This window comes from Falco peregrinus, chromosome 11 (assembly GCF_023634155.1).
Source record: "Falco peregrinus isolate bFalPer1 chromosome 11, bFalPer1.pri, whole genome shotgun sequence".
In the NCBI taxonomy this organism is placed as follows: Eukaryota; Metazoa; Chordata; class Aves; order Falconiformes; family Falconidae; genus Falco; species Falco peregrinus.
In genome coordinates, this window is record NC_073731.1 from 28,139,498 (window position 1) to 28,166,388 (window position 26,891).

General features: G+C 37.3%; 1 protein-coding gene across 8 annotated transcripts in view; it reads right to left on the reverse strand.

Annotated features, from left to right (window-relative positions):
* CDC42BPA (CDC42 binding protein kinase alpha) overlaps positions 1-26,891 on the reverse strand; it is a 190,790-nt gene that overhangs the window by 127,648 nt on the left and 36,251 nt on the right. For all 8 annotated transcript variants that reach the window (XM_055815949.1, XM_055815946.1, XM_055815945.1 and 5 more), the window contains exon 3: positions 814-905. In XM_055815949.1, the coding sequence (XP_055671924.1) occupies positions 814-905 (92 nt within the window). The remainder of the gene's footprint in view (positions 1-813; positions 906-26,891) is intronic.

The following is a 26,891-nucleotide window of genomic DNA, read 5'->3' on the forward strand; positions in this document are numbered from 1 at the left end:
GCAGAACCTTTACATACTCCTCCCATCTGCAGTATATTTGGCTATCAAAAATTCAAGGCACCGTCATACATTACCTTGCTCTTTCTGCATACGTAGTCTCCTGTATGAGGAACAAAGCCTGTGCACCTAATATAATCAAGAAGGACAGGCAGAAAGCTAACATTTATTCAGGTTCCTCAAACTATATAATCTGACATACCTACTGAAAAACCTAGTGATTAACAGCCTTGTTTGACAGCTTAATCAGAAGCAACAAAAAATTGTATAGTTTGATAGCAGTAGATGACAACTGAAAAAGAAACAAACATTTGCTAAACTCTTTAAAAGAAATAGAGGAAAAAATATACAGTCATTAAAAATAGGAAACTAAATGACATGAGTAGAGATTTCTCTGTGTTCTTAGAATGTCAATATCAATATTTGGCTATTTAAGTTGCTGAAAACTGCTTTCAGACCATTTAGTTATTAAGATGATTAGAAATGGCTAGATCTTTATACCATCAGTAACTCACTGGCCTCTGCCTGCTGACTGGAAAGAATTAGAAACAAGCAAATGATTTATAATCAGACAGTTGAAACATGGCCTTTTAATCCATGTGAACTTGCCTTCTCTCCAAATTTAAGAGACTTAAAAAGAACTGTCAAAGAATGTATAAATCAAAAAGTACTTGCATCAAACATTAGGTGGGCCTACAATATCCATTATGGCTAAACAATGCAAAAACCTGTACATCAGTAAATTGCTATTAACTGTCTCTCCTCAGTGCTGCAGATTTGCAAAAGCATTATTCAATACCTCCTTCACACACATACCTCCCCAAAGGCTCCTCGACCAATCACCTTCAGGATTTCAAAATCTTCTTTATGCAGTCGCATCTGTTTCACTTTAGATGTAAAAGGTTTGGCTGAAACAAAAGAAAATATCCATCATTTAGGGAAAAAAAACCCACACCAAAACAAAAAAAACCCACCAACCAAACAAGGTAACAGTAACATAAAATAGATGTAATTAGAGCCCTGAAAACAACAGATATTTGGCTTACACACCTATATTCCCTAATGTAACATAATGAAGTTTAAAGCGAGAAATATTGACCAGTAAGAACTAAGCGAGAAAAAGCTTATGAAGTTTGCTTTAGCTTTTCTAAAAAAAAATTAAAGAAAGAAAATATTTTTTTTCTACAGTCTTGTGAGTTCACAGACATTCATTGCCTCTGTGCTGTATGTTAACTTTGATTGCAAAAGCAAAATATAATAGAATGAGGAATTCACTTCGGACAAAATTAGTTTATCTGCCAAACAGGAAAAACATATTTTATTCAATTAAAAAAAATATGCTGATGAATGATAACTGGAAGAGTAATATTGACCTAGACATGCAATATTTTTGGAGACCACTTCTTCAAGATGTAGTAATAAATTCTTGGCTTCTGGAAGCAAGAAGAGTTGTACGCAAGACACTATTAATACATTCAATGGAAAAAACCCAAGTATGTAAAGTTAAGCTTCATTTCCACCTTCCTTCTCCCCTCTTGTTACAAGATCTTTGCAAGCAGTACGCAAAATGGGGTATTGTATTCCAGTCAGGTAACCCCAGCGTTCTTTGCAATGAAACAGTATCAGGAGGACTGCTCCCCTTTCTCAGCCCCGCTGAGCACTACAACTAAACCCGTCCTGGTTCATTAATGCATGCTCTCTGCATGCATGCAAAGCAGCCAAGTTACTGATAACTCTACCTCAAAAACCACGTAACACAACCTTTGCTAAAGAAGACAAAAAATGCAACTACTAAAATAACTAGGCAGGAAAATGAGTTGGTTTTAAAATAATTGTTTTAAAATCATGCTTAATACTTTACACTATGAAATCTACTACTAAAACAGAAGCTCCAGTAAATACGGTTCATGAAAGTTGCACATAAAAGAACACTGTATAAGCCAGTGTACGCAGGAGTGGAATGAGTCTCAGAAAACGTTAATTTCAGATTCTGGCTCAAAGGCAGTTTTTCTCAATGATCTTTGAACAAGCAACTTCAGATACTTTACCCACAGTTTCATATGGATAGAACAGAGACAGTATTTTTGTAACAGACAAGGCACTGACCATCATATACTTGGATCAAGAAGGAAACAAAAAAGCCCATCATAAGGTAGCCATTTCACATGGACCACAAAAATGTTTAGATTATGCTTTCATGGTACAGGAACCCATCTATGTCCACTTCTATCTATACAGAAGATGACGGAATTAGCACAGCTTTACTTGAAGTGAAGAATGCTACCAAGTATCATACTGCAGAACAATTTGATCAGAACAATGTTTTAAACATAAATGGGAATTGGTTTTCAAAAGCTCCAAAAGCAAATGACCCTACATAACAACCAAATTATATCTAGACACATGTAAGAAACCAAATTTGGCCTCTCCTGGAATTCAGTATTTTGTCCTTCTAATGTTATGAACTAATCCTGCTTAAAAAACCCAAACCCTGATACTGACAGAGATAACCTGCCATTCAATTTAGAATTTTGATATTAACACACACCCCTTCAAGGCACTACAAAATCCTTGTCCAAAAGCCTACTGCCTACTACTTAGCAAGGCAGTTTATAAAACTAAGTCAAGACGCGAGCTACCTGTAGTTTTAATACCTAAAAAGACCCACAAAAAACTTCTTTATCCTAGTCCTTACATTAGCATTGTAAATCACATGTGAAAAACAATGCAGAAATGCAGCCTCTTATGTTTCTCCCATAAAGCAATACAACACACCTCCACTAATGTAATTAGTTCAATGGATGAAAACCTTTACCAATCCCAGAGGTTCCAAAAATTCCTGATACCAGGAAACAATTCTCTACCAGGAGTTACATTTATTATAAATACAGGAACATCAGCTTATGATTAAAAAACCTACGGTTTAGATGCAAATAGTAAAGGTGCACACAACACTAAGATTTTCAATTTAGTGATATTTTTACCTCAAGTTTATAATAATATTATTCAAAATACTTAACTATACAACTAAAACAGGTTTAATAGTACATCTGAAATACTTTTTAAAGTATTACTCAAGTTCACAGAGATTCCCCAAACTTTCAATTTGTCTTTTATACCTTAAAAGAAAGGTCTTGGAATAGAAAAAGTAAGTGACAACAAAAAGTAGTGACACAGCCTCAGCTGTACTGTACCAAATGATTTAATACAAATATTAATACTACTAAACAAATTAAAACAAGCCATTAAAGACTTTTAACTTGAAAAACAACTGATTAAAAACAAACGTGTAGTTCTCAACTTCAACATTTTTTGACCATTATAGGCCTGGCTAGAATACAAGGCAAAATATCTTGTTAACAAGCAGCAGCATAGCTGCTTAAACCACAAAACTCTTCCTCACTTTATACTGTAAGGGAAGGCCTGTCATTCTTTAATTATTACATTTTTAAATCTTCCAGGGTTCCCATAGGGACACTGGAAAAATAAACATCATTATAACTACTTCAGTAAAATACGGCCGACAAAAATAGGTTTGGATTAGATTTAATGATCTGCAGCACCAGTGTTAGTGGAAAAGTTTTTAAACCCTTCTCTGTATTTTTTTTTTTTTTAATCACCTCTAGCAACAGACATGTCAATGTATAGCCAAGCAGTTTTATGAAGAAAGATACAGTCCAAGAAAAGGAAAGAAGGAGGGGGGGAGAAGGAAAAAACAAAGAGAAGAAAAAAAAAAAAAAAAAAGAATTTCCCTAGGAATGTGCTCCAAATAGCTTGTTCCAAAAAAGGTCAATTTGTTTTATCATCAATGTTGTTTGTCTGCTGCGCAAACATCTGCTGTTCTTGTGGCAACAACAATCTTAACTACAGAAAACTTGGCCTGGCCAAGGGGCTTGGAAGGCATATCTTCAGACAGCCGCTTCATACATCCAGCTTTCCAGACTATGAGGTTAACAGGCAGACTTTTTGCAACTAGTTTGGCAATGTCATATGAGCTGTTACGAAGACAGCAAACTGTAAGGTCAGGGAACTGTTTTCAAAATGCAATGTGCTCAAAGGGGACCCTGTGATGCAGCTTTGTTAAAACATACAGGTCTGCAGCCCTGCCCTGTTTACATCCCCATCCCCCTAAACAGATTCATCATACAGTGAACATAAAACACCACCACCCTCTGTCAGAAGGGGCTGCAGTTTCCTTGTTCATTGGTATCAGAGTGACACACTGCAGCTTTTTGAGAGCAAAAGGCAGTATGGGCATTTCCCTTGGTACTTCATTCAACCTACAGAAATATACAGAGGGATAGCCGATGTTTCTGAACAGGCATCCCTTTTCAAGGTTGCTAGCCATGTGTGATACAGATTAGGGACCAGCAGTTTGCTGCGCCAAATAGAATTCTTCCTCCTCCAAACCACAGGCTAAGTGTGGGCAGCATGTCCCCCAGATGCTCCTGGATTTTTTTCAATTCAGCAGGAACCAAAGTTCATTACACAGAACTTTCAAATTTGCCAGCAAGTTTTCTATGGTCACAAGCTGACAAGTCACAGACTCTGTGGAGGAGGCTACTCTGAGAAATACTCTACATTGCTATCAATCACTGTGGAGGAGATAGATAGATACGTTACCTATAAAAACCATTCTACAAAATCCCTGGCCGCCACCACCCCACCTGGTCAATAATTCAGATCCCAGCCTGCCTGGCAAAACTGCACCACCCCACCCTTGGCAAGACTCTCTGCACTTCATCAATTACACGTGGCAAGAAAAAAAAAACAAAAACAATCTCCAAATTCACCCTCAGGGGTAACCAGCGTACTGAACTAGTAAGCTAAGCTGTTTTTTTCAAACAAAGCGAACCTGTCATGACTATTCAAGTTATTAAATTCTGTGGGCCTTTCCCCACATTTTATGTTCTAGCCACTCACTCCACTTATGCTTATAATTCATTCAAACAATAAACATCAGTAAAAGAATTGAACAAGTGTTTGAAATTAACTAGAACTTCACCCAAAGTAACATGTTAAGCACATCGAATAAACAGTCAGCAGGACTCCAGCTGCCAAGCCAGGCACAGAGGAGCATACGCTCTACCCCCCGGCCCTGAAAAGGGAGGACTTTATTACAACAACTGTCAAGCAGAAGAGAGGCAAAACAATGGGTTCTGCAGTACTGACATTGAGCTTCAACAGTCTATTTATCATATTTACCACGGGGGAGCAGTTACTAGCATTACTTACAGCACACTTAATACCACAGGGTTTAATTTTTAAACTCCTGAAGATAAAAGTCCGTTTCCTGAAGACCTGACACAGGGAGTACAGCAACATGGTTGATAAACCAGTACAGTTCAGTACTGGGATTATACATGTGATACCAAACAAAGTCAAACCAGTATCTGCTTTATTTGCAGGGTTAGTCTCATGCTCTTTCCTTGCTCTCTCCCCCTTGAGCTCCTGGTTTCTGTCTGCAGAGTTTGGGCAGGGCTAACCCTGAAATTCAGACTTTTTCAGCATTAACCTGCTAGCTGGGGGAGGGGAGCTAGTGGTGAGCGCCTTCTTCCTCCCTCACCTGCTAATGCCCCTCTCCCTCCCCTGCAAAGCACTGCCGCAAACCAGAGCTGCTGTAACCATGGGTTGAAATTAAACCTAAGTGAGATGAAAATCATGTTGACTGTTTAAAGGAAGGGCTGTAGAACTGGAGAAGAGCAGCAGTTGAAAATGGGTCCCCGCAACTGATTTAAATTGGGGGGAAAAAAAAACTCAACCAAAACCCCACCAGAACAGGAGAGTGTTTAGGAATTCCTCTTGGTGCCTCACTGATGCCCCAGTTGCTTTTTGGATAAACAGGCTAGCTAACCCTGCTCAGATGGAACACTCTATCCTCCACTGGCAGCTCTCAGTAAGACACCCACGTCTTGCTTCCCAACAGAACTACAAAACATACTTCCTTAGTGATCCAGGTATCACACAGCAAACCCAGTCTTCTGCCCACTGCATCGGTCAATGTAAAATACCATGTCAAGCCAAAGATACAGAAATTAAAAGCTGTATCCACCAGAATTGCCAACAGTAATGATGAAAGTTCACTATGAAGGAAATATAATGGAAAAGAAAACAGCCACCATGGGAAACTAGCTACTTGCCGATTCAAGACAAAGCCCCCCTTCCTTTGCTAGTTAAAACTTAATTACAAAAATACATACAGAGCTTTCCCACGCAAAGGAGAAAAGAACCCAACACATAACCTAACAGACTGTCAACTTCACTGGATACCAGAAGGCTCTCTGATTCTTCCTAATGCTGTCCTTGAAACAGAAAAAAAAAATTACAAAACGAAAAAAAGAACAAAGCAGAATAAAATATGTTTTTAGAAGCCTTCTGCAGTTTTGAAATTTCTGCTAAATTCCTGGAAGGAATTTAACAAGTGTTTTTATTTTACTGGCTCAGTCCAAACCCAAAGTTTTTATTTTCCACTGGCTTCTATCAGCTGTGATCATGAAATGTATAAATATCATTTTTGACTGAAGACAGACCATAGATGGGGGTTTCAAAAAACTCCAGGAAGGAGGTGTAAGAAAATACTCCTCCCAAAATAAACAGCATTTCTCAAAACAACAGAGAAATAACTGACAATCAGCAAGGCAGAGCTGCTTAAAGCCTAATATAATTGAGAGTAGACTGAAAAGAAATCTCTCCTCTCCACCCACCTAAGGTTGGCAAAACAGCACAAGAAAGCTTTGTTGCAGTTTCTGCCAACTCCCTGGAGGAAAGCAGGGGCAAAACACTGTAGAGAGACAGCAATAGTAAGCTGAACCACAGAACATTAGTTAAGGCAGTGTAAAAAATATAAGCCACAAATACCATTCTTAGTTCTAACAGTTAAGATTCAGTTTTCGCTCCATCAGAACATTTTTAATGTGTTTTTCCTGGTGAACGTTTAAGTGCCAACATCTCTTAAGTGCAAGTTAAGAATCTGGCATTTTCCAAGAATGAGAAGCATGTCCACAAATTCCTGTACTACGGTATAGACAGACACAATATTCTGGATCCTATTCATCTGGGGGGAGGGGGGGAAGGTTAGAAATCTGTTCTCATCTAGGTCAAGTGGAGACCATCCAGATATCTTTGGCTACAGCTACCACAAAAGATCCTTCAACAGGAACTTTAGAATCAGAAAGAGAAATAAAATATCTTTCCCAAACATACGAGAGTAGTTCTGGTTTTTTCCTCTCCAGACTTGGATGAAAAATAATCCCTGCATTCATGAAACACCCACTGCAAATCTGGGCAACACTTCTATACCACATCAAGATACGACCATTTTTTTTTATATTACCATTCTTTCTCATCACAAGAATTTCAGTAAACCACCCTATGTTTAAATATTATTATACTAGAGCAAAGTGAAACATTGAATTTTAATTCATCCTGCTGCACATTAGAATTCTGATGCAATTCTTGTAGCACAGTCAGTAAAATCTTTACTATAGGACTCCTGTTCCACCTAGTAAAGAGTGGGGAAATGATCTGGGAGCAAATCAAGAGCAGACAGAAAAAATTCTGTGACATTTAAAAAGCCTGAATGGCTAAAAAAGGAGGAAAAAGGTGGTCTTAAGCTTATACAGCAGAACACTGCTTAGACTCCATCCCTCGTGCTGTCATGGAGCTGGAGATAAGTCAATTAAAATCACACTTCTGACAGTCAAGCTTAAACTTTGCATTCCTCAGTATTTGACACTTTAACTCAATATGTTGGTATCTGACTGCCAAAAAATGCTGGACGTTTAAGCTGTAAATAAAGTCAATCAGACCTGTAGTTAGAATTACTAAATGTTCTCAAAAAGGAAAATAAAAACAGGCATTAAAAATGAATACTTTAAGTAAAAGTCTTAGCCCCTCAATGCAGTACTTTTTATTACGTAGAAGAGATAACATAGTCTGATCTGACTAGGCTTTTGAAAAATACTACCTTACTGATTGAGAAATATTATATATTGATGAATATCGGGGGGAAAAAAATCAAATATTACACAATAAACAAAGAGTGTACAACCACACAGTAATTTTCAAGAAGAAGAGAACAAAAAAGGGGTGTGTGGGGCTGTAGAAATAATTGCATGTCAAGTAACAGTGCTCCACTCTAAAGAACGGGTATTTTGTGACCACACTAGAAGCCTGTAATACACACTCTGTCAAGGTAGCTGTGGAGGCATCATTAATTCTGTCATTTCCTTTGTTGTGCATTTATGGGTTTGTATCCCTAAAGTATTGTTCAAGACATACATTTTATTTGTAATTCAAATAAATTCTGATTTACTGAAGGAATATTAAAGGAAAACTCTCATTTAAAAAATATAAATTAATTCTCTCTCAAAATTTTGCTGCATACTATAACAACATAGAAGTGTTTTACCAGAGGAAAACTAGCAACTTTTGTCCACAGAACACAGGCATCCAGTACACGATCCTCACCGACTAAAAGACCAAGTGCTGCAGGCTGTCACACTCTGCATGCACCAGCACCAATGAAGACCTCTCTGCTCAGATTCCCAAGTATTTCACAGCACTTTAGGAGTCTCCTGTTCCATTTCCAAAGGTGGAGAAAGAAATATTTTTAAGGGATACTCAAACATCTGTGTAATAATGCAGCCCGCCTTACACTCCCTTCTCCTGCCTCTCACAAACATGATCCATTTTCACCTCTTCCCTGCTGTGACGCCTCATCCCAACACTTTCCTTCTCAACTATTCAGTCCCCACCTCTCCCACAAGACCTGTCATCCAGTATCACTCTGTCCTGTCCCTACACATCTTTGCCACCACACCTGATGTTTTCTGCCCACGGTCACCTCAGTTTTCTTCACATCTGTACCTTGCTTGCTTCTTGTATTGGTCTGCTAATGTCTCTCTCTACCTCCAGGCCCCCATCCAGTTGCCCTGCCAGTCACAGAAGCTACCCTACGAGCAAAGTTCTGCTAGTTCTCTCATTTCTTTCTTATTTCAAACTCTGGTCTACCCAGCTACAGTCCCTCTTCCAAAGTCCCAGTTCCGGTGATGATGCCCTGCCATCACCCTTTCTCAAATTCCCTGATTCGTTTCTGTTCTCCTTTTATCACCAGCAGTCTTGAGAGCCTTTACTTTTCATTAAATTGTGACTGACAAACGACTTGAGCTACACAACATCTGCCTGCCTGCCTTTTACTTCAGAATTTTAATTAAAAGGAAAGACTGTTTTTACAGTCATCTATATAAAGCAAATACAGTGAGATCAGGTGCTTCATTTTCTTTGGCCGATACAGAGAGCTTCGTTCCATCTTAAGTGTGCAACTAACATTATTCATTTTCATTTTTGAGGAATAAAAGCTGTAAAAGCTCTGTAAAACTGAAAGCCCTTTTCATTAGTTAAAGGATATGCTCTGACCCTTGTGAGAAGGGGGCTGAGCAGATACTCCACAAACCCTCCTCTCAAAATGACTTGTTTGTGTAGCCATGTATTCTTAGCATATACTTACACTTAGGACTTGTCAAAATGCACACTTGTCAAGTCTCACGCAACACATGAATCATTTGAGTCCTGCCTCACTCTTCCATCATGATGCTTTACTCCCATATTCACTGCACATCATTACAGACGCTTCCCAACAAGCTGTGAGGGCCTCGGAGCAGAAGGCTAGTAATGCAGCTGAGCTCTAACAGCAGGCAAATTCTTCAGGATGTCGCAGGCAAGCACCCACCGTATGAACTGACACACCATCTAACAATATACCTTGTTTCCTCTTTAAAAGCATGGCATAAACCTGCTCCATAAGCACTTCATATACAGCAGGTTTCATTGGCACTTGTTTATATTTGCATTGCGACAGATCTCAAAAGACTCAGGACTGGAGAAATCTGGGTAGTGAATATTGTACAAATGCACACAACTACAGTCCTAATTCTGCCTCTATGGACAACATTCACAACTAAAGATGTAACATGAAGTCCTGCATTCATGATCTATACCTGGCATTAAACTGAAATGCAAACATTAAAATAACACTCAAAATTCATAAAAGCAAGAATTACTCTGCTATAATGTATGTCAAATGGAAATATTCAAAACTATAGTAAGAACTTAATATTGGGAGAAGGAACTTTGCCTAGGTTAAAATAATACACATTTTCCAGTCAATTTTTTAATTCTCTTAAGTAGTAACTACTCATTGTCATTAGATATATTTTTAAAATAGCATTTGTGATCCAAATAAATAAACCGTGATTTTTGAACACTGCTTGCAGTAAGCTTTGCACTGCCTGATATATCATATGGGTTACTGTGAAATTAGTAAAAATAAGAAAATAGATAGTATTGCACTTCATAAATACATCACAGTAAAATGCTGCTTCTGAGTGTTAAACCACTGTAAGTGCAATGAAAACTACACTACTGCATTCTCCACAACTGCTTTTTAATTCAAATTTCAAGTTCCCAGTGACAAAAGAAGAAAACAAAACAACCTTCCCACCTTCACAGAAATTTTTCCACCTCCACAGCTTAAGTACCCACTCCATGCATACCTCACACCATTTTACTGCCATCTATTATTTCTCCTGTAAGAACTGTAAACTACTCATTTGCTCGCTTCTTGTATTCAAGCTGGGTAATGCAACTGAGTATGTTCCTTATTGTATAGTTCTTTTGCATTGACACAAAAAGACAGGAATTCTAATAAATGTGCTGGTAAGCAATGTTTCAAGAACCCTCCTTAGTTTCACTACATTTTAAGGAATTACAACTTTAAGAGTAGTCTTTTCTTAAACTAATGGCGCTCTTTAAAGATCTTCAAAGATCCTAGAACTTCAGCACTCTTTCACAGTCACCTTAAAACTAATGTAATTAAAACAATTATCATTTGAAAGTTCGGTGCCATTAGAATGTAAATTGCCTATAATAAACTTGATTTGGCCCACTTGAGAATAAAGACATATCATAATGCTTAAGTACCTAACTGTGCACCAGATCCGGCACTCTATTTCTCAACTACAATCATCTTTGCTTTCTTCCTGATTAAGTGATCACTGCAAAATAATGCTGATTATGATATTTTTATTTTGACCGCATTTCACCTTATGGCAATTTTAATCATTCAATCTTCAATGCAGATGAATCACTAAAATCTATTAGTATTTCAAAAGAGATCAATGATCCCCATTAATATAAAGCAAGCTTTCAACACAATCTCGGATTTTGAAGATAACAAATATAGTTCCCAACACCTGTAACTACCCTACAGCATGCATCTTCTGTAAGTAGTAAGTTCCTACATAAACCATGTACGCCTGTGTGTGCACATGCGCGTGTGTAAGACACTCTTGCACCACAGCCCTTTTTGCCTTGATCCACGCATCCTTTGTATCACCAAGGATGCAGTAACGAACAATTCTGGAACCCAGATCACTGATGGACCAAATTGTTTATGAAACCAGAAAGAAACATCAACTTATTTTTTATTCAGTTTCTCTGTTCAGTTTTTCAGTCCCCCTTATGTTCATAAAAAAGGTTTTTAAATCATCTTTTAAAGGCATGTTGTTTCAAATTAAGCCTTTGGAGTTGCTCATGAATATAAGTGAAGGGATTCACTAAGCCATACATCTGAACTGACTTTCGTGCTACTGAGTACACTATTTCGATACCCCATCAATGCTGAGTCAGAAACAACACAGAACTCAAAACCATGAACTCTCACATGCATGTAATTGCAGGGCTGAACCTAAATTAAGCGCCTTTTTTGAATCTTACTCCCTGTAGTAACAGTTGTACTGCTGTATGCCTGTTACGATAGGCTACATAGATTAAAGCATTTACTTACTGCTACACTGATGAAAGGCAATTTTTCTATGACAACACAATTTTGTAACAAGATGATTATATGGCTTTATTTATCAGCTTAAGATAAAAAGAGACAGCAAGTAAAATTAACATTCTTCCTGTAAACAAAGGATTAAATATCTCAGTTTGAAACTATAAACTAATCAAACCCAAGAATTCGTATCAATACAAACTGTTCTTCATCTGCCAAGTCCAGGCATTTTTTTCAAAATTTTATATGCTTTTTTTTTCCCTCCAAACATGGGTAAAAGAGGTGATCTTGCACACATCCGATGCACTGGAGAAGAATTGTTTTGCAAGTTGTAATACAAAATGCATAAAATAGTCACTGAGTTCTGAAAATTCTTTGAATGCTTTCACCCAAGTTTTATCTCAAAAGTTTTGTTTACTAGAAACTTGAAAGGAAAAGCCATGGCCAGACACAGCACATATAAACAAGTTTGAGATAAGTAATGTGATAATAAGAAAGTTGGACACATTTTCAGAAAAGCATAGAACATAAATTCATTAATTTATATACAAATGCAGTAGTTTTCAGGAGATAGAATACTGCTTTAGTTACCTCAATGAAGCAAACACACTTCAGAACACGGTAACATACAAAATTTAGTTACTGCTTATAATTTCTAAATAGTATCAATCTAGATACATTGCATAAATATTTAAAAGGAAACTGCACTCTCATAAAAATGGCTTCCAGTTAAAGGTAATAAAACATTTCAAAAATATAAGTCATAAGCAAAGTGAGTGCTAGGAATTCATTACCTTTCACTCTGGAATCAGTTCATAGAAGGTTTGTTCTATGAAAAAAGTACTTGAAGGGAGGTGAATTCATAGCTCACTTCTTGTTGCACAGATCACAAGATCAAGTGAAGTGGTTCACGGTAAAATGCAAGCAAAGCAAATACTTCTTTTTAGTATGGACAATTTATGTTCCACATTATATGACTAACCCATTTTGCTGATTATTTCATCACCTTTCCCTGTTCAGCAAGAGTCCCCAGTTCAAACACCTGGTTGTCATGACACCTCTTTTTCCTCCACCAATTTCAGTCCATGTTCTTGAGCAACTTACTAAATCAGTACAAGCTTAACAACAAGATGAAAGATGATCAAAATGAAATCCAAACCCTACAAATTCTTAACACTTATCCATATGAAAACAGTAGCAAAATGCTATCACTAAGAATGAAGATTAGTCACAATGAAGTATCAAATGTGTATTTGGAATTAGTTATATTTGAACATAGGGGTCATGTATGCATCCATCCATATAATTGCCAAACACAGCTTATTACTTTTAAACTATTCTTAACAAATGGGTCAAGACCTAGGTCAAATCTAGATTACTTCCATAATACCACACTGCACCCCTTAACTATTAAAAAACAAAACAAAACATGAGAACTGCAATGTTTCCCCTCCCACACTCTGAACACTTTTTTCTGATCTCAAATCCTTAGGAAAGTGTGGCAACTCCTGCCCTTATTAACAGCTATTTTTAGATGGTTACTCTGTATTTACTCAAAATTCACCACAAAACATTCCTATTAGTTTTGTTAATAGTTATTGGTATAACTTGGCTTCACAGCATTGCTCATAAAAAAACCCAACCCTTAATATGTTGCCCATTTTCAAATTCTCTAGTTATAACTTAACAAATAAAACTGATTACTGAAACGAAATGTAATATTCTGAGGCCTATATTATGGCAAACCTAAGGGAAAATTTAGCATTCACATGCAGCACATGCAAAAACTCAAAATGCATTTCCCACCAACAGCTCAGATTCAACTCATCCACAATTCATACCTATCTATACCTTCCCAACTTTCTACTGTACATTGATATTTCTTTCCACCCAAGTCTTTCTCTGTTTATCATAAAAATATAATATTAAACTGAATGTTTAAACATTGTCTGTCTATCTCAAAGTGCATTCAAAAAAACATCTGTACAATAAAAAACACACACCTGGAAAACCTGAATTCAGTCCAGATACAGTAACTACTGTAAGTAACTTTAGCGGTATTCATTCAGAGGAAATGGGCTGCTTATCTAGCTGCCTAAATGGAAAGGACTCTTTCATACAATAAGGTATTTTTGATTACTTATTATTTGGAAGAAAAAAAAAGTGATGGCAGATAAATTAAAAATTTTACAAAGAGCAGCAAACGGAAGGCTGGTATTTACAATAGCCATTATGTACATTTTCTACAGCTATTCCATAAAAAGCAAACAAACCAGAAGGGCAGAATGTAGTCCTTACTATAAAGAATTGTAACAGAGGTGGTATTCAGAAACATTTGGTTTACATCCTCTAGATTTAACGTTGCTCTCAGACAGACCTGGATTTATTTTTAAATTATTAATTTTGACTAAGCATCATCACAACCAACAAAATCTTTTACACGTAAATATACCTGAATTACTGTCAGAAGAGTGACATGGAGATAAAAGCAGCAACACTCTCGCGGTCAAGTGTGCATCTGCATCCAGAACCTCTACCAATCACCTGACTTGACAACCCACTCTTTGCGTGCTCCTCAAAAGGAAGCGGGCAGCAGAAGAGATGGCGAAATCCATGCAGCCTACAACAGCATCCCCTTGCTTAATCCCAGGGCAACACCCTGGGAAACAACTGGAGGGGGCAGGGGCAGACATCTTCCCCTACAGGTGCCCTAATCGCAACAAAGCCGTTAACATGGGGACTCCCATCAACCATTATGCACAATTAACAGGAAACCAAGCTTTATTAGTCACTTCTGCTCACAAAATTACTTCTGGGTTTTGTTATTTTTCTGTTTTCTGGTTTGGTGTTTTTTTTTTTTAAATCAAGAGTCTGTCCGGACTCCTAGTGTAACCAGCAGGCACAACTGCTTAAGAATGGATTACTCCCTCCAGCTCTTTTAGCAAACAGGTATTTTAGGAAAAAAAAAAGGGGGGGCGGGGGAGAAGAAAAAAAGAGGAAGGTACAGACAAACATTTTGCATGAAGCTTGAGCAACCTCAAGGGTAACAGCTTCTGTGATATATACCTTTTTTGACACACAAATATGGAAAAAAAGATTAACAGGAAAGTGAGATCTCACTTTATGAAGCCGAGAAATCTTTCTCTAGAAACTTGACATCTACAGACTATCTCTCCTAGGAAAATAATTTAATACACATTAATTTGGGAAATTACTGCAATGGGTTTAAGGTGTCTTGGGCCCAAATCCTCAGAAGAATATTAACACCAACAGGATGCCTGTGACTATATAACTCAACCCTGATGCAAACTGTCAACTTCAGAAAAGACAGAATTAGAGCTATGAAATTTATTGCATATACAAGGGTTCATTACACCGGAAAGAAAAAGAAAGGACACTTCAGAGAATGAGAACTAAGTATTCACTCATTTATTAGAAAGATGTCCAAGGTAGTAAAATGGGAATAATGAACACACACATGACTCAACTTCCCCACTCCTCATTTTGTTTGATATTTCATTGTAATTTTTACTTATATACACAGAGGGGTAAACAAAGCTTTAACGACAGGGAACACCTTGATATGACATACCATCAAAAATGGTCAAAACATTTATTTTCTTGCTTTTAATTGTGATTGCTTCCTGGTTTAAAGGGGGGGGGGGGGGAGAAGGGGGAGGGGAGAGAGAGGGAGGGAGGGAGGGAGGTGGTATATTGTTAACAATTACTACTTCTTATCTTGCTTCTATAAAGTTACTCTAAAGGAAGTTGAAAATCAAATTGCTTTCCTATAGTTTCTTCTGAGTATTTCCAAGCAAATCTCTCCTAATCTTTTCATCAAACAGCAACTTACCTAACTTACAATGAATTTGTTGGGATCTTGAATATCAAAATTCATCCAACCACAAACTTTCTTAGATGGCTTACACAACCCTTGCAAAAGGTTGTTTGTACTGGAGTCAGTTACTGGATGTTTTAGTCATTATGAGTTTTCCTTAGTTGCAATGCCCCACCCCACGCCAGCCCCATGTTTTCTGCATAAGGCACAGTGCAGTGCCTCCCCTCCAGGTACCAACCAACAAAGGATCAATATCCACCACAGAGATAAATCTTACTGCTTGCTCCTTCGTAAATTTCAAATAACAAACCACTCCTTACTATTTAAAGTGTCAACAGAATCTCTAGCTCAACACAATTGTTAATTTAAATCACCTACTACTGTATGTAAGAAAGAATGGAAAGTGCACGTGTTTTAACCCAGCATTAGTACTCGATTTCATTTAATTCATGCTTAAAGATGGTAGCACCAATATTAATCACAGTAAAGTATACAAACTGCACAAACTACTCACCCATGAAGGACTTCTTCACAAACCTCAGGATAAATGGATGCCTTTGTCTTAATACCCTTCTGAATCTCAAGGAGAATTCAACTTGAACTCAAGAAACAGTGACTTCAGTAACTTCGGTTGCTCGTCATCAAAAGACAACGACACTCGCTTTGGCTTTTCCTCACTCTTCCCAGTCGGCAATATAGCTTGCCTAGGTCTACCCGTTAAGCTAAGAACTACTCATGCTGTAGCATTTTCCCCACTTACACTTAACTTCAGTACATTTTAGGACAAACATGAATTTTGTATTTGTGAGAGTTCCTGGGCTGATGATACTAGCTGTGTGAAATAAGGGTAGGGCTGGTTTATCCACAACGTACTGACCAACGTGCTTTATCTGAGTAACATTTCTACAGATAAAGGCATTTCAACTTTTTTGGCTCAATCAAATCACAAATCTCTCTGCTGATACTAACACAAAAATTAAATAAACAAGGAAACACATCAGACACACTTCAATCAGCAAGGTTTGATGAAATTTACTCCCAAGGGCTTGAGGAAGTAGGCAAAGTAACTTCTGACTCATTAGAGATTCTTTTCAAGAACACACATTGAACGAACACAGCTCCAGAAGATCTAAACTGGGCAAAAAAGAATTCCCATTTTTGTAAAATCAAAATTCCCATCCCCATATATCTTCTGAAAAAAATCTGTCCCACCATCTAAAAGCACAATGGCAGAATTCAAGCCCGACATAAGAGTGTGACCACAGGAGGCTAACAAGTTACTGAAATTAGCAGTCTGAATCACTAGGGGACTAAAAAATACACACTCTCCAGCTGAAAGTCAACCTATTGATTTCCAGTCATGTACTGTGAAGAATAGTGGGTGGGCTGAAATTTGATTATAGTTAGCTGAATTCCCAGTAAGCAAACAGGCTGCTGCACTCAAAAGGAAGTAACAGTGATAATGAAATTATGATGCAGATCAGTGAAGCCGTTCCAACAACCAAGCTTAATCTATATTTATCATTTTTCCATGACTGTCAAGAGATATAGGGAATAATCTGTGTTAACTGAGCTATCAAGATTTTTTTATTTATTTATATGTGTGTATCCACACATATAAGTATATATACACACATATATAAATATTTTTTAAAATATATTTTATATATATATATGGCATGCCTGTAGCTAACAACAAGTTCTAGACTACTTTATTACCTCCAAACAAATCTCAATCAAAAGGACCACAAAAGGAAAAAAAAGTCTTCTCAAATTTAAGCTTCTTTTTAAGCAGCACCATCTGTTTTCTAGGGGAGATGGAGAGACTAGCTTGAAACCACCCCGACATCTGTTGGAGGAACAACAAAGCAGGGCATAGGCAATCCAGGAGGTTCCTGCAATGCACTGATAATAACTTCCTTCTCCAAGTGACAGAGGAGCCGACAAGGAGAGGTGCCATGCTGGACGAGCAAGGAGGGGCTGGTGGGGAACGTGAAGCTCAAGGGCAGCCTTGGCTGCAATCACTGTGAAATGGTGGAGCTCAAGATCCTTAGGGCAGCGAGGAAGGTGCACAGCAAGATCACTAACCCTGAACTTCAGAAGAGCAGACTCTGGCCTCTTCAGGGATCTGCTTGGTTGAGTACCATGGGATAAAGTCCTGGAGGGAAGAGGAGTCCAAGAAAGCTGGTTAATATTCAAGGACCACCTCCTCCAAAGCTCAGGAGCGAGGCATCCCAACAAAGAGGAAGTCGGGCAAAAATGCTAGGAGGCCTGCATGGATGAACAAGGAGCTCCTGGAGAAGCTCAAACAAAAAAAAAAAAAAGGAGCCTACAGAGGGTGGGAGCAAAGACAGGCAGCCTGGGAGAAATACAGAGAAACTGTCCAAGCAGCCAGGGACCAGGTTAGGAAAACTAAAGCCCTGATAGAATTAAATCTGGCCAGAAGCATCAAGGGCAACAAAAAAAGCTTCTGATTTGGGGTTGTTCAGCCTAGAGAAGAGAAGGCTCTGGGGAGACTTTACAGCGGCCTACCAGGTAAGTTTCTTGTAGGGGCCCTACAAGAAAGCTGGAGAGGGACAGGACCTGTTTTGGATACGAGAAACAGCACCATCAGAAGAAATTAAATTAAACCAACAGCAAACAAACACATTTCAACACCTTCTGGTCCCAAATTCAGCACACAACAGCAACCCTGCTGCACTGGCAAATCAAGCAAAAAACCCTTTTGTGCAGAGTGTTACAACTGCTTGCCATTTTCAGCAGAGGACATCACTGTGTTTCCACACAAGATGCGAAGTATGCCTCACCTGCTGCAGAGCTATGGGAGAGATGAACTGAAATTAAAATCTCACATTTTATTTTTTATTTTTTTTAAAATAAGCCTAAAGTGTAAGTTTGAACTAGTAAGCAAAAGGTAACAAAGTTAACAAACAGGATACTAAAACAGGATCGCAAGCTTACAACTGAGCTCCGAAGTTTTCAACTTAATTCTGAAGGAAGCAGCAAATGGAGGTTCAACAAAGCATCTTTTCTTGTAATGAAGTATGCCACATTTTTTCTGGACACCACAGGTGTATTTCAATGTCAACACTGGTGACTTATACCTACCTTAAGGGTATGTATTTGGTCAGGAAATACAGTATCAGTGGAGAATGTTAGAAGACTTGGTACAAGTGGACACAGAAGAGTACTATAATGCCATTACGCTTGAGTCAGACAAAACTCTGCCATATATTGGAAGTGTAACACTGTTCACAGGGGGTGGGGTATCAAAGGAACAGTTGAGGCCCTTGTACTACACCCTAATTTTAGCAGAAAATAGACAAATAACTCAGACTCCCTCTTTCTGGCTGTAAAAAACCAACAGACAATTTCAAGTCTGAATTACTGTACAATTGCAAACTACCTTACTATCTGAAAGAAATAATTTTAGTAGCTACACTTATTATCACCTTTTCTAGATTTAAAATAATGAGTTTGTAAGTCAGCTATTTTCTTAAAATATTCTGAACTATTTTTGAAAATGATCGATTTAAATACCAAAGATCACACAGATTTTAAGAAAATGTAAATATAATTGCCCAGACATCATATACAATAAATTCCTAATCACCAGCAGTAAGTTTCAATTAATCCCAAAAACTGACCAGTAAATTAGAGAATTCTAACTAGAAAATTAACCTAAAAAGATAAGTCATACTCTTCTATGTGAAGGCTCAAATCTATGAAGCTCTGTACATAAAGCCATTAAAGGAAGAAGGACCACCTTCTTCATGCATGGAGTCTCATATGCTCTACTTATTATCTGAAATCAAAAAGTAAGACATGGAAGCAACACTGTGAAAGTAACCTTATGAACAATTTATTCTCAGAGACCATAAAAGTTTTTTTGGGCTTGTTTTCTTTTCTTTAAATACTAAACTCTTATCTTCCACCTCTAAAACACTACAGTGGTTTGGAGCTTTAATAAAGCATGAAAAAGATCTAAAGAAGCATTCATAGCGGATGTCACCAGGATGCATTACATCAGCATTACAGCATATACACAACCTGCATGACCTGCCATTTCTCCTACTACCTAAATTCAGGTAGAGAGGAAGAAAAACTACCATGTACTTACTGGGGTTATGCAGGTTTATAGAGTGATTTGTTTAGCTCTTTCCCAATTCATTCTTTCTCGTAGTAGATTCTTAAAAAAAAAAAAAAAAAAAAAAAAAAAAAAAAAAAGAAATCTACTCTGAATCCCGCCTCTGTGCCTCCAGGAAAAGAAAATCTTGCTTTGTTCCCCCATCCCATAAGCTCTGAAGTACACGTGACAGAGTAAACAATTTTTTTCCCCCTGAGTAGCAATTTCTCTCACTGATCTAAGAAACAAACACTTTGTACTTACTCAAAACAGCAAAGAACCCTTTATCATTTTGCACATGGGGAAAATAATTATTTCCTGACTAGTTTTAGTTGAGAGATATGTCAAAAGCCATATATATGTGTGTACATGCACACAAGTTAGTTGTCAAAGATTACAGACCTGAAATTTTCAAAAGCAGAGCACAAGGCAGCAGCCAGCATTTGGTTCTCATCCATACTCTCAACAGAACCCCATGCATGCAGTTATCTCTTTAAGCAAACAGATAACTGAGCAACTTTAATAGATAATTCTAGATGTTTTGCATTTTAATTTTAAAAAGACCTTACCACACCAAACAGCAAACCTATGTTGCAAGAGAAATCTTACCTATTTCTGCCTCCTTTGGGGGAACAGATTTTAAAATGTACATATACTGTTGAGTAACAATATGAAGTTGTATTATTTTCCTGAAATAAATGCTATATCCACCCAACTGAATTGTTCATTAGAACAAAGTCACAATATAAAAGACAAAGACACAATAAACGGGAAGAAAAAAAACCACTTTTTCCCATTGAAAAAAATGAGCCATCTCTGACAAGAAGCATGAGTCTTATTGAGAAGGTTATGTAAAAAACAGGATTTCTTCTGGAAATCTTCTGATACAATTCACGGGTCAGTATAACCATTTCCTTTCTTTCACGAGACAAAGTCATTCTTCTCTATTTTTGAAAACTGAGCAGTTAAAGACACCTTAGAAACAAGACAGCTGTTATTCAATCAATAATACTAGGGGACTGATACTGACATGATTGGCCTTATTTCCTCCCAGAGGAAATAAGAAAACCATCTAAAAGAAGGTTCAATTCCTTCATTCTTTTCCTTTCTTCGTTCCTTCTTGTCAGTGACTTCTGCTACTCTCTCTTTTTCAAGGTCACCTTTCTTTCCATTTAAAAATGAAAAGGTACCTGACAGCAAACCTAACTAGGCTCGATAGCAACCAAGGTGGCAAAATCTGTGGCAACACTATCTTCTTGCCCTCCAGTCCCGCACAGGACTGCTCTTGCTATTTATACAATCATGTGCACACACACAGAGTAAACATAGCTTTCATATTTTGCTATGTAAAAGGCAATAACTTCACTTCCTTCTAGCACAACTTCTTAGAGTAGCATCTTCTTTTTAATACAAGTAATATTTAAAGGCAACTGCTACTTGTCACATCAACATTTGTTCTAATGATACACATTTTAAAAAACACTTGCCTAAAATGAGTCTCAAATGAAAAACATGCTAATGATTTCTAGTGGCTCTTTAAGCGTACGACCAAACATTCAGGATAGACAATCTATCAAGTAAGATTTTATTTATTTAAATCTTTATTTTTTTGGCATGATGTTTTAATTTATAACTCATTGCAGGGATCCCACAAGACATAAGAGAGGATTAGGTATCCATTTATTTGTATTACATGTTGTCATTCTACCGATCAAGTATGTGAAGTTACGTACGAACAGAAATAAAGTGCTAGCAGCCCTGTTAGTCAGCTAGAGAAACACAGAGATGTTTTTATTACTATTGGCTGCAAATAAAAGTTACAAGAACGGGAAGGTATTTTCAATTACTTTTTTTTTTTTTAATTAGTTTATCTCCTCTAACCTCGAAGGAAACGATACCTAAAATACCCAAATTCATATGCTATATACATTTTACCTCAGCAAAAGAATTCTCCCAGAATATTCTCTCCAGCTAAGAGAATAAGTGACCTTGACACTAAGAAATCCCTCTGATACACAGCTGAAATAAAGCAAGTGTCACCTCCAATGTAAAATATTTTTGAAAAAATAGCCTTCAGAGCACTAGCTCTGTGAATATTTTTTTCCCCTTTGTCTAAGAAATCTACAAAACAACCCTGACAACAGATTGCCCCTAAAAGAAGGCTTAGGCATAATGTAAACCAGCTTTTCCCAGTCCTGCTTTTAAGCAACACTGTTGTGGAGTACCTTGAGACCAGAAAGAAGAAAGAAAAAGCCTTCACTAAGGAGTTAACTATTCTTCTACAAGAGTGTGAACTTTGTCTGTTCTATTTAAATTCTGCTATTCTGTTCTAGGGAAAAAATTAAATATAATACAAATAAAACATTTTCCTTGATCTATAGGCAGCAGAAAGACCATAGATTTTCTGCAGTGTCACTCTTCGCTAAAGATGGCAGAACTTCCATACAGCTTCAAAAGAAGCTCGCGCTGCACCTTTTTTACTTCCTTTTATAAAAGTATTTGTCATCAAGTGACATTTTATTTGGAAGAAACACTGCATACTGTACAGTTCTCTAGAATAACTTTTTTTGCCCCTAAGGACATTAATGACAACAAACCCACCCCCTTCCTAACAGCTGCAATACTCATGCAAACTAAACATTTATGAACACATGAAATATTACATGAGACAAAAATTAAAAAAAACACTATTTAGCCAAGAAGTTCCTATTGCTCTAAGTTAGCTTACAACTCATACCTGCAAGAACACAATTACTTATGGGATAGTTTTTTAGAACTCTACACATCCAAACAACCACATGAGCACCAAATCCCTATACACATGGAGGCACCATTAGGTGTGGTAAATAAATACAATTACATTTTAATAAAAAGCATCAAGATCAGCTGGCTATTAGACTGTGTTATACTGATGAGCTAGAAAAAATGCATATATATACTTCTGCCCTATGTAAAGTCAGAGGATACCTACCACAAAATCAGTATAGCAGTGCACAAACTAGAGGCCTCTACATTTTAATTTCCTACCACTGCACTACAGCATCAGACAAACCCCAGCCATGGAGATACACGATCACACAAGAAATTCCAGGAGCTGCTAGAAATTCAACTTGATGATCTACAATCAGCAGTTGGTATACACCAGGTATTCAAAAGTCAGCACACAAAAGAGAATTTAACTTTCCATTCCTATCTGTCTAAATTAAGAGTCTGACTATACTGCAAGGCAGTGACGTAGTAATATCCAAGGAAAACAGAGTACCAGAAGTGATTTAGCCATCACAGCATGGAGCTGTTCCCCTCCTAACTTCAGCGATGATGCACCACTGAGATGAATCCAGTGGCACTCAATCCTCTGTTTTACACTGTAGCATAGATAATGCTGATTTCTTCTGACATGACCTCTTCTGTATATGTAGCTTTTTTCCCTGCTTTTTAAAATAGGCAGTTCTCCTCCACAAATCCCTGCACACTTCTCACTCTTACTTAAGCAACTGATCACTCTGCAAACATAGCTTCATTTTGCTCCACTTCTACCCTCATTATATTCGTTTGGCAATCATATTAGCTGGATTTGAACAAAAGAATTTAAACATATGTTAAAACAGCCTGATTCAGTTAGGAGAAATGGCTATTTACTTTTGTCAACAACAGGTCAGCCTGAGGCAAAGTTTAACTGAACGGTTAATGTTTGCAATATAACCTGCAAACATTCAGTTTAGGGCTCCTTCTGAAAGCAGCACCTTGACCTTCCTTCAATGATCTGAAGTGTATGTTCAGAACTGAGTAACTTTTAAAAAAAACAGGGAGAAGCTCCTCAAGACCACAGAAAACTCATTCTAAATACAAATACATCAAGGAATTAAACTACTCAAAAAGGTGCTCAAGACTGAAGTCCAAATGCTTTAACTGCTCGTTTCTTGGGTTTTCTTAATTATAATGTGAATGACCCCATGAAAGAACACTTCCAATAGGATGTTATTCCTTGGTTATTGTGAGGACTTCTCAGCTTCCTTCCTCCACTCTACAAGATTTCATGATTAAAGTTGGGTGGTTGACCTGGAAAATTCTGCCTCATGTGATAAGACATTAAATTTCAAGAAAAGACACAATAGCTAAGCACACAAGCCTTTCAAAAAACACAAACACAGAAGTCTGTGAATAGGCTTTATTGCTGTATTAATAGTCAAAATGCAGAGCAGCCAAAGGAGCAAAGCTCTCTTTTCCTCATTTGAACTCACTCCACTGGCACAGGACCCCTTTCCCACTCTCCCAATCCCTTGGGTCCCTACAAACCAAGACCAAAACAGGACCCAGCTGTCTCAGCTTGTTGTTCAAGCCCATTCAATTACAGCCGGAAGGCAGAATCTTTTCTGGCAAAACTTTCCTCTGGGATACTTACTCATGCGAACAAAGCAGACTGATCAGGTACATTCAGCCACTGCAGAGTATTAGGCTTGTTAAATATACTTCCTACACACTGAAGGAAGTGCTTAAGTAGTTACAGCTTTAATTATGCACCAGCAAACTAATTAACATAAAAAACATTAACAGCAAAGATATCACAAAGATGTAGCTGTCCTGACCACCAATGAGGATTCCACCACTCAAAGGCCTGCAAGTCATTCTATAATCAAGATATCAATTATATCTACCCCACTTGACTATGCTAAGCTTGTGATTGTATGCGCAAGATGAACAGCTATTACAAAACACATACACACAAAGCAGTTGTGTTCAATTTAGAGATTTCAGTGGGGAGTATTTCTTTGAACTTCAAAAGTGTTGTCACTTTTACATTTGCTAGCCTTTTGTCACAGGATTTAAAAATGCCTACAATGGTCCAGAGCCACACATGCTCCAGAGTAAAGTCACCAGAATGTCATCTCTGTGAACATACAAGAGAATAGTATCCAAAAGCACTAGCTAATCAATAGCAATCTTTGAAATAAATATTTCCAACTACAGAGTAACTCAAGTTATTTGAGTCAAAATGAAGGGGGAGAATTCATTCCTTAGCATTTTACTCCTGTCCACAGGCTGCTCTGAGTGCTCACAGAGTTGGAAATTGCTCTTACATTCTTCAATTTAGTTTTATTTTAGTCATGAACAAAAATTCCTGAAGGAAAGAACAGAGAGAAACACAATTTCTCTTCCCTCTTTTCCTTTCCATCAGCAGGTCAGAAAAGTCTTCTCATTCATTAGCCTTTGACCTCTGGATTGAGAGCACTCTGGGGCCTGCAAAAGTTCATGAATAATTCAAAGAAACACACGGATATCACAAATTTAAATGTTCTATACAGAAGCTTGCATTTCCAGTGGAAATTCTTCCTAAGACAAAAGTGTAGAAAGCTATCATTAAGGGAGTGTTTATATTGCCCCTGTAACAAACTTTTTCAGAAACTCTAATTAGACAGTCGATTTATTGTCATTACTTTATTAAATATAAAGCCCCTGTTAAAAGACATGGCTTTGCAAAATACTACAGCTTTCTTCCACACTCATTCAGTACTTTAACCTCACGATGTTTTGTTAATGCACATTAATAACAACTGTAGCATAGCAGAAACACAATGCCACTATGAGAACAACGTAATAAATATTTAGTACAAAGTCTTCAGTGGTCAGAACTGATTCGCAGATGAAAGCTAGTAACAGACATTCACCAACTATCTTTCTGAAGTGCTAAGAATCACAACCAAAAACAAAAAAAAAAACCAACCAAAGCAAAAACCAAACAGGTCAGGAAATCCAAATGATAGCAGTAAAAAACCTCCAGCCATAATTTTGTTTAAACTGTCTATAGCCTATTCAAAATAATTGATAACAGACAAATCCTATAATTATGCTGTAATACACTACTACATCCGAAATTTTGTCTTAAAAATTAAAACAAACCAAAAGCATTTGAAATAAGTATGTTCAGAAGTATGTCCCTTCCTGAAGTGTGCTGACATTAACGCTCAATTACAGTTTAAACATCATCTGTATTAACCAAAATGTCCCATGCTTTCTTTGTGTGTAATATCCATTTTCCTTTATAAAGTCCTCTTTGAATACTGATTGGCTCCATTAGCTTTTATGCTAATGAAGATATGTAAACAAATAAAAGCTGCACAACACAGGGAATCAAGCTCAGAAGATTCAGCTTTGCATTGACCTGCCATTATTACTTTGCTAGAACTAGTAAAGAATAGTTAGCTCTACCAAGTAGTTAACCCATACTTTCTTGGAAGATCACCAATACAGAATCCCAACAAAATTTGCACAGTTTGCACAGATTCCTATGCCCTAGCAATCTGCTCCACAATACACCTCTCCAACGTCCCTGTTATGATGCCTAGATGACCTTCAAGGGATATGAGTTGCACACAGTTGCCATATTATTTGTTTGCTTTACAAACATGAATGTTAATAAACTGAGAAAAAATTATTAAAAAAGGGAATCAGAAGTAAGCATGCTACATTTGGTAGCTCATTTGCATTACACTTAGTGCCTCAACAACATACCCCTTTAAAAGGCCTCAGAATAATGTAACATTTGAAATAATAATTTACGTATGTATAGCACCCATTAAGGAGCAAAAATGATTCATTAGCTCCGCAGCAGACAAAAAAAAAAAATCAAATTAGTTACACTGCTCTGAGTAAATAACAGCTGCAGTCTTTTACAAAATGGTCAGCTGGTGTTAAAATTAGAGACGAATGCTGCTCCTGCAGACCATAATGGGCATTACTCTTCAAAGGCTTCAAAACACAAGTCATTTGATCAACAGCAAAACAGATTTCAGAAAGCAGAGCAGCTTTCATTTCTGCGGCAGCGCCTGTAAGATTGGGCACATTCTTCTAGTTTACTGTTGAACAGCTCTTTTTAACCATCTCCCAGCTTCCATTTTCATCTGTACAGTTAAAAAGCGTCATGATGACAACTCATTTACTACAACTGCAGAAGTGTTACTGCCCAGTTAATATTTAACATTGTAATTCCCTGTAAAATGTGTAAAATTACTCCAACTATGTTGTTATGTCTTTAAAATGTTTTAACAAGCTTTTAACAAAATTTTTTGTGAACAGCATGACTTTCTTCTAATGTC